The following is a 14,954-nucleotide window of genomic DNA, read 5'->3' on the forward strand; positions in this document are numbered from 1 at the left end:
TGGAGTGACCCCCTTGTGCAGCAATAACTGCAACTAAACGTTTCCGGTAACTGTTGATCAGTCCTGCACACCGGCTTGGAGGAATTTTAGCCCATTCCTCTGTACAGAACAGCTTCAACTCTGGGATGTTGGTAGGTTTCCTCACATGAACTGCTCGTTTCAGGACCTTCCACAACATTTCGATTGGATTAAGGTCAAGACTTTGACTTGGCCATTCCAAAACATTAACTTTATTCTTCTTTAACCATTCTTTGGTAGAACGACTTGTGTGCTTACGGTCGTTGTCTTGCTGCATGACCCACCTTCTCTTGAAATTCAGTTCATGGACAGATGTCCTGACATTTTCCTTTAGAATTCCCTGGTATAATTCAGAATTCATTGTTCCGTCAATGATGGCAAGCCGGCTTGGCCCAGATGCAGCAAAACAGGCCCAAATCATGATACTACCGCCACCATGTTTCACAGATGGGATAAGGTTCTTATGCTGGAATGCAGTGTTTTCCTTTCTCCAAACATAACGCTTCTCATTTAAACCAAAAAGTTCTATTTTGGTCTCATCCATCCACAAAACATTTTTCCAATAGCCTTGTGATTTGTTATTGTGATCTTTAGCAAACTGCAGATGGGCAGCAATGTTCTTTTTGGAGCGCAGTGGCTTTCTCTTTGCAACCCTGCCATGCACACAATTGTTGTTCAGTGTTCTCCTGATGGTGGACTCATGAACATTAACATTAGCCAATGTGAGAGAGGCCCTCAGTTGCTTAGAAGTTACCCTGGGGTCCTTTGTGACCTCGCCGATTATTATATACCTTGCTCTTGGAGTGATCTTTGTTGGTCGACCACTCCTGAGGACAGTAACAACAGTCTTGAATTTCCTCCATTTGTACACAATCTGTCTGACTGTGGATTGGTGGAGTCCAAACTCTTTAGAGATGGTTTTGTAACCTTTTCCAGCCTGATGAGCATCAACAACGCTTTTTCTGAGGTCCTCACAAATCTCCTTTGTTCATGCCATGATACACTTCCACAAACATGCGTTGTGAAGATCAGACTTTGATAGATCCCTGTTCTTTAAATAAAACAGGGTGCCCACTCACACCCGATTGTCATCCCATTGATTGAAAACACCTGACTCTAATTTCACCTTCAAATTAACTGCTAATCCTAGAGGTTCACATACTTTTGCCACTCACAGATATGTAATATTGGATCTTTTTCCTCAATAAATAAATGACCAAGTATAATATTTTTGTCTCATTTGTTTAACTGGGTTTTCTTTATCTACTTTTAGGACTTGTGTGAAAATCTGATGATGTTTTAGGTCATATTTATGCAGAAATATAAAAAATTCTGAAGGGTCCACAAACTTTCAAGCACCACTGTATCTGTTGTTCTAAATGGTCTTGGCTTCAGTCCTGTTTTGCATAACATAGCCACTTAACTACATTGTGCCAAAATAGCAACAACTCCTTCACATGTTCATTTACATTAACAAAATTAGGCTACTTGGACCCATTCAACACATTCGCATTACTTCAGTATTCCCAGGAAACACATTCTCTAAACATATACAACCAAATACTCTTGTATTCTGATTTAGTACATGAGAAATGATTACTGTCATCACAGTTTAATCCAAAAAAATTAATTTTACTCTAAAGGCGATATAACCACTTTTGTTCTGGTTACATCCTCTTAACATAAACCAAATATTTCACTTTGTCCCTAAACAACACATTCACAATAACTCTTAACACAAAATTACTACATCTGCTCTGTTAATGTCGCCGAGTCTGTCTGTTGTTGTGCAGCTGCCATTTTAGTGCTAAACCACTTTCCAACAGCATTTTCAAATTTTAGTAATAAACTACAATTATGTCCATTTGACAACAAATAGTAACCAGGAAATACTTTCTTGCCTAACAAATGTGTCAAAAAATTACATACCTAATATGTAGTTTTGAGTTAACTTCCCCCACACACACTCACCCATACTCTACAAGTCCGCTAGGACTAGCAAGTTACAGTAGCATATAGCCCCTTTATCACGATTCACAGAAGATTTTCTAACAAAACGTTTCATTGACCACTGCAATGACCTGGCATCTTGTCCAGGGTGTACCCCGCCTCTCGCCCATAGTCAGCTGGGATAGGCTCCAGCTCACCTGCGACCCTGTACAGGATAAGCGGCTACAGATGATGGGTGGATGGTTTCATTGACCAACATGTACAAACGACCTTATAAGGTGCATGTTCCACTCTTAAAATCTAGCATGCGCACTATTTTTAAGGGATATTCACCAACCTGCGATACAGAATAGAAGAGAGAAACACGTTCAATTGGTGTTTCAACCACGCCGCATAATGCGCCATCTAGCGACTGGTTTTAGTATTGCAAGTGTAACAAGTATAGCGCAATGAAATTGGACTTTAGTCACTAGTCAAGGAGCATGTGTAACCTCTCATCTCATCTCATTCTCATCTCATTATCTCTAGCCGCTTTATCCTGTTCTACAGGGTCGCAGGCAAGCTGGAGCCTATCCCAGCTGACTACGGGCGAAAGGCGGGGTACACCCTGGACAAGTCGCCAGGTCATCACAGGGCTGACACATAGACACAGACAACCATTCACACTCACATTCACACCTACGGTCAATTTAGAGTCACCAGTTAACCTAACCTGCATGTCTTTGGACTGTGGGGGAAACCGGCGCACCCGGAGGAAACCCACGCGGACACGGGGAGAACATGCAAACTCCGCACAGAAAGGCCCTTGCCGGCCACGGGGCTCGAACCCGGACCTTCTTGCTGTAAGGCAACAGTGCTAACCACTACACCACCATGCCGCCCATGTGTAACCTCCTTTGCGAAATTTGCCAAGTCTGGTTTTTCAGGGTGTTTTCACACTTGGTCCCTTTCAGCCATCTAACCGAACTCAGATCGATGACTCAGCATTTTTTGCGCATATGTGAACACTCCAACCATACCCAGACCCCTTTAAAGCGAACCGAACTGAGACCACCTCAGGAGGTGGTCTCAGTACGGTTCGCTAAAAATCAACGGTACGGTTCGCCTAATCTGCGCATTGTGAACAAAAAGCGCACCGGGTTCACTTCGCCTTTTTCATTGTAGTTTAACCTTCTTCGTTTGCCATGGTTGGTCACGTGACTGTAGCAAGGAAACTCAACTTCCTTTTGCAACTTACCACAGCCGCTTTACAGTTCTCTGAACTTACTGACTGATGAGTCGGCCACAATAATATAACTATATAATTTATTTATTTATATAAATATATATATATAAATATATTAATATTTTATATATGTGTGTGTGTGTTTATATTTGTATTTATATATATAAATATAAACATATATAATTTAAAAAAAATTCCTTAATCCGCACTATTTTGATCAAAGAATACAGCAGGGCAAGCATGGCAGCAGACATTTTGATTCAAGAGAAAATTACCCAGAATTCCGTGCACTGGGGGTCTGAGGGCTCTAGAGGACCTGGTGTGAACAGAAAGAGGACTGAGGCCCCATCAAAGCTTAACTGGACCAGAAAGAGAACCCAGTCCTCTTTGTAATAAATTCACAGTGTGAACACAAAAAAAACTGAGTTCTTTTTCTGTTGGTCCACTTTTTGGTCCACTTAAAGAGGACTGAGTCTGGTTCCTTTAAAGGGGACCAGGTGTGAAAACACCCTCAGTATTAACCCTTTATTTACATTCCAAACAAATTATTTTTACTTGTTGTAATGTCAACAATCACCATTTTCACAAAAAAAGAAATGCTAAATATCGCATGTCTCATCTCATCTCATCTCATCTCATCTCATTATCTCTAGCCGCTTTATCCTTCTACAGGGTCGCAGGCAAGCTGGAGCCTATCCCAGCTGACTACGGGCGAAAGGCGGGGTACACCCTGGACAAGTCGCCAGGTCATCACAGGGCTGACACATAGACACAGACAACCATTCACACTCACACTCACACCTACGGTCAATTTAGAGTCATATCGCATGTAAAAATGTAAAAAAAACATATATCCATATCACTTAAGTCCATTATAACATCTGTATTTTTTTAAAATTACCCGTTTACTAATGTTATATGAATAGAAATCATATATTTACATGATATTATCAAGTTAAGTTTAAAATGAGACATTTAAGTACATAGAGAACATAAAAAAAGCCAGAAATATTTTACACTATTGCTACAGAACTTGAGAATATTTATAGCTTATCTACATTCCAGAACTCAGCTTACAATCGCTCATTTCAGAAATTTCTGTGATACATTTATTACTAAGCTGCTAGCAGTTTCTGGTGTTTTATGTCCAAACTACATCAAGAAGTAACACTTTGCCTAAGGATTCAAACACAAAACACAAAGATAAAAGCAGTTATTGGTAACACATATTATGACCAGAAATAAAGCAGAATGAGCATTTCCTAAGAGCATGCATATTAAGCTACTTTCAAATGTGTCCACATGTTTATGATGCAATGAACTCGTCATTATTTGATATTCCATATTAATGAATAAGTAAAAAACGAATGATACTTCTAATTCGAAATATTATACCGGTATTTGACATGTGCAGGTTTCAAATTTTGTCTTATAAAATCTTTTATTCAAATAAGGAATCATTTATCCCAGCTTTTTATTGAAGAGTTGGTATGTGGACAAATTGTTATTAAGCATTAGCATCTTAGCACAAAGCATATTTACAGGATCGGTGCAAGGATGAGGAATCTATTGTGGTTGTGTATGGAGAGTGCATGGACAGATAAACATCAGACATTTCAGTAACTCTATAACGAACAGGTTCACTAGTTATCTACAATTTCTAAGAAGAGTTGTATTCTTAATTATGGCAGACATCTGAGACAAGCATGCAAACGTACAGATAGGCAAAGATAGACACACAAAGAAGCGACTAACTTGCTGAAATATTTTTGCAACAAATCTCACAGAGTTATGGGACCCCAACAGAAAATCAGTCACCTTTTTTTGCATCAATCTTGAAACAAACATACTTTTAGATAAAGAATCTATAGAGTAACAAACTCCTAAAATCAAAAAGTTATGTCAGTTGAATAGACTGAGCAGCACACCACACCACCTCTGAGGTTCGAACTGATCCCACTCAGTAGTTTAGGTCCTTTTAGGGTTAAATGGGTATCGAATGTATGAACCATGCTTTTGACCTGAGTAAAAAGGTTGTGTGCCACAAATAATACCTATTATGGATATAATAATTGCATATTAATGATGTAATACTTTTATACCAATTTCCTATGTGTGGTTTCAGGGCTCTTTTTATGCGCAAAGTTCCCCTGCATAATTAACTATGAAACAGCAGCCTACAAACATTACAACAAGTCCAGATTTATGAATTTATATCTGAACTTGTATATTATTACCAAAAACAAGACTTGGCAAATTTTGCAAAGTAGCCTCCAAATATAAACAAATACCGCCTGATTCCACTGCTTAGAATACAATTATATATATGAGGCAGCACGGTGGTGTAGTGGTTAGCACTGTCACCTCACAGCAAGAAGGTCCGGGTTCGAGCCCCGTGGCCGGCGAGGGCCTTTCTGTGTGGAGTTTGCATGTTCTCCCCGTGTCCGCGTGGGTTTCCTCCGGGTGCTCCGGTTTCCCCCACAGTCCAAAGACATGCAGGTTAGGTTAACTGGTGACTCTAAATTGACCGTAGGTGTGAATGTGAGTGTGAATGGTTGTCTGTGTCTATGTGTCAGCCCTGTGATGACCTGGTGACTTGTCCAGGGTGTACCCCGCCTTTCGCCCGTAGTCAGCTGGGATAGGCTCCAGCTTGCCTGCGACCCTGTAGAACAGGATAAAGCGGCTAGAGATAATGAGATTTTATATATATATATATATATATATATATATATATATATATATATATATATATATATATGGGTGTCTGTTTTTAAAAACACAACGTATTTTAGTCATGAACTGTACCCTAATCCCATAATGAACTGCAAAATGTCTCTTAATACCATTCTTTATTCCTGTATACAGTTTTAACCCTTTACACGTGCCTTTGGACTGTGGGGGAAACCGGAGCACCCGGAGGAAACCCACACAGACATGGGGAGAACATGGAAACTCCATACAGAAAGGCCCCTCGTTGGCTGTGAAGTCCGAACCCAGAACCTTCTTGCTGTGAAGGGACAGTGCTCACCACTTGTAGTTTATTACTTTATGGTAGTGTTGATATTCCCATGGTTTGATCAGGTTACTTCATGGTAACTATGAAACCACCATGTTTTAGTGAAGTACTTTATGGGAACCCTGATACTACCCTGGTTTTACTGTGGTATTTAATACCACCATGGGTTCGATATCCATCCATCCATCATCCATAACCACTTATCCTGTGCAGGGTCGCGGGTAAGTTGGAACCTATCCCAGCTGACTATGGGTGAGAGGCAGGGTACACCCTGGACAAGTCACCAGGTCATCGCAGGTCTGACACATAGAGACACACGACCATTCACACTCACATTCACACCTACGGTCAATTTAGAGTCACCAGTTAACCTAACCTGCATGTCTTTGGACTGTGGGGGAAACCGGAGCACCCGAAGGAAACCCATGTGGACACGAGGAGAACATGCAAACTCCGCACAGAAAGACCCTCGTCGGCCACTGGGCTCAAAGCCAGAACCTTCTTGCTGTGAGGCAGCAGTGTTAACCACTACACCACCGTGCCGCCTGGGTTTGATATGATAATACTGTAAAGTATAATTTAACCTTTAATAAAGCAAATCTACACAATATGTGTTTCCACACAGGAAGGAGGATAGAGAGTTTGGAATGACCATTGTGTACGACAGTCGTAAGATACTGCCACACCTAGAATTCTTTGAAGCTCTGCAGATGGTGCAGGTGGGTGCTTGTGTATTCTACTTTAGAAGAGAATAACCAGTGTGTTGTTAGCAATAAACAGCTCCTATAGCAAGCTTGCACTACAGGTCATGAGTATGGAATGAAGCAAGCAAATTTGAAAGTCAATGTGCCAGTAACCACTATGATACAACATGTAAATTAATTTAAAAAACGGTCAGCAAAAAATGGTTTACCAGCTTGTGCAGTTGATTCATCCTGCTGTATTCTTACTCTAATTATCCTCTATTATGCAAAAACCCAACACTTTGCTGATTAAAGTTCCCTACATTCACAAGTTACAATGAAGCCTTTATTTATCAGTGCATCTGGACAGGCGAAACAGGGGTTTAGGCAATAAACCTGTAAATCTCATCTCATCTCATTATCTCTAGCCGCTTTATCCTGTTCTACAGGGTCGCAGGCAAGCTGGAGCCTATCCCAGCTGACTACGGGCGAAAGGCGGGGTACACCCTGGACAAGTCGCCAGGTCATCACAGAGCTGACACATAGACACAGACAACCATTCACACCCACATTCACACCTACGCTCAATTTAGAGTCACCAATTAACCTAACCTGCATGTCTTTGGACTGTGGGGGAAACCGGAGCACCCGGAGGAAACCCACGCGGGCACGGGGAGAACATGCAAACTCCACACAGAAAGGCCCTCGCCGGCCACGGGGCTCGAACCTGGACCTTCTTGCTGTGAGGCGACAGCTCTAACCACTACACCACCGTGCCGCCCCTTAATTATACATATAAATCATAAAGCCATTACTATCTGTTATATTTTGCGATGCCGTGTGATTTTTTTTTTAAAGAGTTTCTGTTGTTTCCTAGTTTTTGGACTGTGGTGTATATGGGGATAAATCTGTCCCAAACACCATCCTTGAGAGCTTTCAGTCACATTTTTTTATTTTATTCAAGATCCCAATGCAATCTGTATTAAATGACATAGTATACTGTAGGTGCCTGTTTCAGAAAATAATCTCCATAGCTTCTGTGTAAAGGTTCTGTGTAAAAATTCTGCCCTTGGTGTTTTTCTTTGAATTATTTAGGAGCAGGATCCAAAAGCAATCCACTGTGTGCTACTGTTGATCAGTAAGGAGGAAAGTTATAGCCCCAAGGAATACCCTGGAGACATGGTCTGGGGCTTTTGCACTGTAATATTAAAACATATATCATATCCTCCTATATATAAAAGCATTATCAAGAATTATACATAGAGGTAATGAAGGCATGGCACGCTAACTTGTAAATCTCTATCATTTTTAATGTAGGTTGTTGTGACATCACTCAAAAGCCTTCACAGATATATAGAGTACAGTCAGCTGAGCCCAGCCCTGGAAGGCACTTTTCTTTACAGTCACAGAAACTGGCTGCACCTTCATCAAGTTAGTTTTATCACGAGCACTATAAATCAGAAGATATTAATTTCTCATGACTACTTGTTCTTATGAAATTGGGCAAGCTATAAATTATGTTGTTTTATTTACAGGAACTGTATCCATTTGTCTTTGCCCTGAAGGAAGCGACAAATTTGCTTCTAGAAGCCATAAAAGAGTTAGAAGGGCTCCATAAAGTAGACACTGCTCAGGTATAGTGCAAATCAAGCATCAGTGTCTTTATGTGGACTTCTGTTACTGTTACCACCCCGAGGTTAAATAAAGGACATCCCAAAGAGTTCTATTCCTCTTACACCACTGTGATTTCTCAGCAAGTAAAAGGTTTTCATTCATCTCATATCATTATCTCTAGCCGCTTTATCCTTCTACAGGGTCGCAGGCAAGCTGGAGCCTATCCCAGCTGACTACGGGCGAAAGGCGGGGTACACCCTGGACAAGTCGCCAGGTCATCACAGGGCTGACATATAGACACAGACAACCATTCACACTCACATTCACACCTACGGTCAATTTAGAGTCACCAGTTAACCTAACCTGCATGTCTTTGGACTGTGGGGGAAACCGGAGCACCCGGAGGAAACCCACGCGGACACGGGGAGAACATGCAAACTCCACACAGAAAGGCCCTCGCCGGGCACGGGGCTCGAACCCGGACCTTCTTGCTGTGAGGCGACAGTGCTAACCACTACACCACCGTGCCGCCCCAGGTTTTCATTAATTAAGAAAATAATACCACATACTTTTTGTCCATTTATAGTTACATTGAATGTTGTGGAATGTAAGTAAAATAACAAGTTAGCGCCTGTTATCATTTACATTAGAGCAGCTACAGGCTTGTAGTACTCGAGTCTGACTCATTTTAAGGACTTGTGACTTGACTTGGACTTGAGCAATGATGATTCAGACTTGGACTCGGACTCATGCATTAACTGCATTCGGACTTGTAAATTGAAGATGAGGACTCAGATTTTTTCTTTATTTTTTGTAACATGCCATAATAATTTGGTATAAGATATTTATATCTATATTAATTTTTGTACTAATTTCGTGCAAGAGTATCACGTGCGCCTTGGCGCGTGCATCAGATAGACTCTCAGGCGCACTCCGGACAGCGCGTGCGCCAAGCAGACTCTTGCGCGCGTGCCGTAAACGACCGGCATCTGCTCAGGATTAAGGCACAATCAGCGCGCTGATATAAAAACTATGAAAACACACTTTTCTGTTTCTCGTCTTTGATTCTGCTGAGTCTATGATAGCCTGTTTGTGCCTCACTTAACCTATTGCCTGTTTCACTGTTTTACGATTTTGCCTGCTGTTCTGGATTGTTTACCGTCTTCACTTGTACAACCCCGATTCCAAAAAAGTTGGGACAAAGTACAAATTGTAAATAAAAACGGAATGCAATAATTTACAAATCTCAAAAACTGATATTGTATTCACAATAGAACACAGACAACATATCAAATGTCGAAAGTGAGACATTTTGAAATTTCATGCCAAATATTGGCTCATTTGAAATTTCATGACAGCAACACAGCTCAAAAAAGTTGGGACAGGGGCAATAAGAGGCTGGAAAAGTTAAAGGTACAAAAAAGGAACAGCTGGAGGACCAAATTGCAACTCATTAGGTCAATTGGCAATAGGTCATTAACATGACTGGGTATAAAAAGAGCATCTTGGAGTGGCAGCAGCTCTCAGAAGTAAAGATGGGAAGAGGATCACCAATCCCCCCAATTCTGCGCCGACAAATAGTGGAGCAATATCAGAAAGGAGTTCGACAGTGTAAAATTGCAAAGAGTTTGAACATATCATCATCTACAGTGCATAATATCATCAAAAGATTCAGAGAATCTGGAAGAATCTCTGTGCGTAAGGGTCAAGGTCGGAAAACCATACTGGGTGCCCGTGATCTTCGGGGCCTTAGACGGCACTGCATCACATACAGGCATGCTTCTGTATTGGAAATCACAAAATGGGCTCAGGAATATTTCCAGAGAACATTATCTGTGAACACAATTCACCGTGCCATCCGCCGTTGCCAGCTAAAACTCTATAGTTCAAAGAAGAAGCCACATCTAAACATGATCCAGAAGCGCAGACGTCTTCTCTGGGCCAAGGCTCATTTAAAATGGACTGTGGCAAAGTGGAAAACTGTTCTGTGGTCAGACGAATCAAAATGTGAAGTTCTTTATGGAAATCAGCGACGCCGTGTCATTCGGACTAAAGAGGAGAAGGACGACCCAAGTTGTTATCAGCGCTCAGTTCAGAAGCCTGCATCTCTGATGGTATGGGGTTGCATTAGTGCGTGTGGCATGGGCAGCTTACACATCTGGAAAGACACCATCAATGCTGAAAGGTATATCCAGGTTCTAGAGCAACATATGCTCCCATCCAGACGACGTCTCTTTCAGGGAAGACCTTGCATTTTCCAACATGATAATGCCAAACCACATACTGCATCAATTACAGCATCATGGCTGCATAGAAGAAGGGTCCGGGTACTGAACTAGCCAGCCTGCAGTCCAGATCTTTCACCCATAGAAAACACTTGGCACATCATAAAACGGAAGATACGACAAAAAAGATCTAAGACAGTCGAGCAACTAGAATCCTACATTAGACAAGAATGGGTTAACATTCCTATCCCTAAACTTGAGCAACTTGTCTCCTCAGTCCCCAGACGTTTACAGACTGTTGTAAAGAGAAAAGGGGATGTCTCACAGTGGTAAACATGGCCTTGTCCCAACTTTTTTGAGATGTGTTGTTGTCATGAAATTTAAAATCACCTAATTTTTCTCTTTAAATGATACATTTTCTCAGTTTAAACATTTGATATGTTATCTATGTTCTATTCTGAATAAAATATGGAATTTTGAAACTTCCACATCGTTGCATTCCGTTTTTATTTACAATTTGTACTTTGTCCCAACTTTTTTGGAATCGGGGTTGTATTAATAAACACACCTTCTGCCCATACATCCGTCTCCCAACCATCTCTGACAGAATACTTCACACTTCCTGACAAAGAGAATGTACACCTGTTCATATGTCATGTTCAGGAACAAACTAATGTTAATGGTGCTAAAACAGCCACCGTCAAATGGTGCAGTTGGAGTGTTAGACTCAACTTGGATCAATAGTGGACTCGACTCGGACTTGACTTGAAATTTTCTTGAATGACTTGGACTTGACTCGGACTTGAACGCTGGGGACTTGAGACTGGACTCGGACTTGAGGTTTAGCGACTCGACTACAACACAGAGCAGCTATATGAAGTCTGGGTATAGTAAAAAAATATATTTTCTGCCTGATTAGAACAGTGTAGGCTGTTAATGTTAGATTATTTAATTGCATGCTCTAGTACCGTGAACAACCTGACAACATTTGTGGAAAATGTTTCTATGGAATGTGTTTGCAACAATTTAACTTCTAACAAAAGACATGGGGTGTAAAGGTATTTTGTACACATCTATGGGCTTGGCACAAAAATACAGTATATTTAATCAATTATTATACATACAGGACACTTTTTCGATGGAATAAAACGTATATTCTATTCCCTTCTAGCGGGTTTCATTCATTTGGTTTGATAGCATGCAATATTGTTAGCATATCGCATATCCTATGTGTATTACGTCACTCTACCTAATAGAGAATGAGTGTTGAATATGGTTTACGATATTGGATGATTGTCAAGACAACATAATGTCACACGTCGGAGACGTAAAACTTCCGTGCTAGCAAGCAACTGTGACAATTTGGAAACAAACATGGCCGCCAGGTTTGCTTTGTTAAATACAGAAGATTTTGAGAGAATTTTGAAAGAGAAAGATGTATTGAACACCCAAAAGGAATGAATAATAATAATAATAATAATAATAATAATGGTTAGCTTTTTTGTGGTATATCAGATATATTCCATTCTACTAGCATGATATTGAACTCGTCTTTGACTCGTTCAATATCATGCTAGCTGAATGGAATATATCTGATAGACCACTCAGCGCTAGCCAATATTATTTAAATATAGTATAGTTTGTCTCAGAGGGAACCTTCTCCTATGTATGTAGGATATGTTTTGTTTTTGTGTCCTGATCTATTTTTGTTTCTGTCTTTAAGAATGTACAGCAGTGCATTCATGACCAAAGGGTTCTAATTAACGATGTGCTTGAAGACACCCAGTTGGTTACCTTACAAAGGGAAGGCGGCGCATTGTTGGCCAGGTTGAGATGGGAGAGTGATGTAAGAGCAGCACACTATGAGACCAACTGGTAATGCTAAAATGATAATCCATTAAACCTTATCTAAGAAACCCTTGCTAATGTGTTAAGCTGTCAGGAATACCCGAGTAAACAAGCATGTCAAAATTATCCTAATATGCTTGAACATAATAACATGGTCTTATGACCATGTTCTTGTCAGTTAAAAGAAGATTTCTGTAAATATTCCTTGTAAATAATATACAGATACAGAATATTGAATAACAAATTGTGAAAAATCTCTGATATACTCTTCTAGTAATGTCATGGATACTGTGGATTCCCTTTACAATGAGGTAGAGGAACATGTCCATGTGCTGTTGAGAAGGTCCAACGTATCATTTCAACACCTTGGTTTCTTGCTACAGCTCAGGAAGATGGAATCAAGGTTTATGGAGGTATCCAATCACAAATCTAGCTGACTAACATTCCAGGAATTCAAGAATTTTTATTTGTCTTGGTGCTACTGTTACATCAAAACACAGTTTTGTGTCTGGCAATTTGATGATAATAGTGCATCCAAACATCAATACAATTTTGAACTGGAGTCATCCCAAGTTTAGACCCTGTGTTGGCTTTCTCCAGATAAAGGAGTGGTTTGATGTGGAGGGAGAGAGACTAATACTGGAGACTGAATCTGCAGAGGAACCAAACAAGAGCTTTGAAGAATTTCTCCAATGCTTAACCACTGTCTTCTCTGAAATTAACGTAATCATTAATTCCTGTCTCTCATTCAAGCTCAATTTTATAAAATAAAACCAAACAAAAACAAGAAATCATAATATTTTTTCTCCCTACTGGGGTTCACCCTTGATGAATTTGTGTTCTGTGTGTTTTCCAGGAACATAAGCTTCAGGCAATTATGTTACTAAATGAAGCAGAAAGCATCCAGGAACCAAACGATCCTGAGACAGATGTGTTCCACATAATGGCATCCACATTTAAATCCGACTTGTCTGAATTTCTGTCCCAAGCAGAGCAGTACTGTGATGAGCTGAACACTCTGCTCAATTTGTGCCACTTCTGTGAGAGGGTAAGTTTCCCTTCTTTTCTATCAAACCCACGTCTTTCCTTTGGACTTCCAGCAAATCAAGAAAGTGCTTTTAGGCCAAGCTTCCCCATGAGCATAAAAATATTTTGCAAATGTTGGTGGGACATTTATATTTTTGCAGGGTGAAACTACTGTGTTCATAGATCATCATCAGACTTAATGTAGCCCAAGAAAAGATGCAAGATTAGGGGTCAAATCAAGGTGAACCAAGACAGATATTAAATAGATAAGTATCATAATGGGCCATCTTTTTAGTATCTTTTTATGGGCCAAATGAATGGACATCCATGAACTTCTCTAGTTAGTTTGTGCTCACTGGGGTTGCTGTCCAACAATCTAATCAGTAATTTCTTCTTATGTTGGCAGGCAACTGAGGTGGCCATAGACTGTTCTCATCATTTGGAACAAGAGAGACTGCAGTGCATGAATCATCAAGAGAAATGGGCTGTTCTTCAGGGATGCCATGAGAAGCTTAGCCAGTTTTCACCTGAACATTTCCAAGAGGCAAAGACCCAGGCCTGCTCTCTGCAGAACACATGGGGGAGGAAGCTGTGGAACATGACTTGGTTAAGGTGTCAGGAGGTCAGTCGGCAACTGGAGGACACTTTACAGGAGTTGGAGCAAGACCAACAGCCATCAGTATCTGTATGTTCACAGTATGAATGGTATGGTAATGCAGGAAATGAGAGCACTGATGGAGGGCCAATGCTTCCACAACCTGATACACATCAGAACCCACTTGAATGCTCAGAAGTCCGGCAGAGCCGAGACAGTATCCACAGCACAGTGAACTGCTTCAACATCAATTTCAGGCAATCCCGTAAAGGACGTAAAGGGTCCAAAATGGCTCCAGTGGCAGATCCTGACAAGAAGTCACCCAGCCAAACAACCCATGATGACAGGCAGACAACAGTTGCAGGTTCAGACACAGCTAGTTGCCAGTGGTTACACTGGCACAACAACTCAACCAAATACACTAAGGAAGACTCTTATCCAGCCTCCAGTTCCTCTAAGATTGAGATCCTACCATTTACCTTCACAGAATCTAAGAGCTCACCACCTATCTGCTTCAGTACCCAAATCTCAGGACCTGCCTGCTCTGGAATTCAGACCTCAGTGCTGCAAAACCCAGTACCACTTTCTGGTAGCTTCTGTTTGGAAACTTTGGGCTGTGAGGCAACGCACCCTGAAAATACCTCCCACACTGAAGAGACTGCCAGCTGGGGGAATGAAGCAGCAAATACCCTGTCAAGTCCTGGCATGGAAAACAACACTATGTAAAATATCACAATAATATTGTTATGTCATT

At 40.9% G+C, this 14,954-nt stretch overlaps 1 protein-coding gene across 5 annotated transcripts in view; it reads left to right on the top strand.

Moving 5' to 3' along the window:
* The window catches only part of si:dkey-65j6.2 (pleckstrin homology domain-containing family G member 4B), a 47,322-nt gene that overhangs the window by 19,440 nt on the left and 12,928 nt on the right, over positions 1 to 14,954 (top strand). For 2 of the 5 annotated variants that reach the window (XM_060937728.1, XM_060937725.1), the window contains exons 6-14: positions 6,835 to 6,928; positions 7,988 to 8,092; positions 8,210 to 8,323; positions 8,428 to 8,526; positions 12,455 to 12,606; positions 12,854 to 12,992; positions 13,180 to 13,302; positions 13,436 to 13,627; positions 14,012 to 14,922. In XM_060937728.1, coding sequence (XP_060793711.1) covers positions 6,835 to 6,928; positions 7,988 to 8,092; positions 8,210 to 8,323; positions 8,428 to 8,526; positions 12,455 to 12,606; positions 12,854 to 12,992; positions 13,180 to 13,302; positions 13,436 to 13,627; positions 14,012 to 14,922 — 1,929 coding nt within the window. The remainder of the gene's footprint in view (positions 1 to 6,834; positions 6,929 to 7,987; positions 8,093 to 8,209; positions 8,324 to 8,427; positions 8,527 to 12,454; positions 12,607 to 12,853; positions 12,993 to 13,179; positions 13,303 to 13,435; positions 13,628 to 14,011; positions 14,923 to 14,954) is intronic. The other 3 variants (XM_060937729.1, XM_060937727.1, XM_060937726.1) reach the window with 3 other exon arrangements.

Source organism: Neoarius graeffei, chromosome 13, assembly GCF_027579695.1.
Source record: "Neoarius graeffei isolate fNeoGra1 chromosome 13, fNeoGra1.pri, whole genome shotgun sequence".
Taxonomy (NCBI): domain Eukaryota; kingdom Metazoa; phylum Chordata; class Actinopteri; order Siluriformes; family Ariidae; genus Neoarius; species Neoarius graeffei.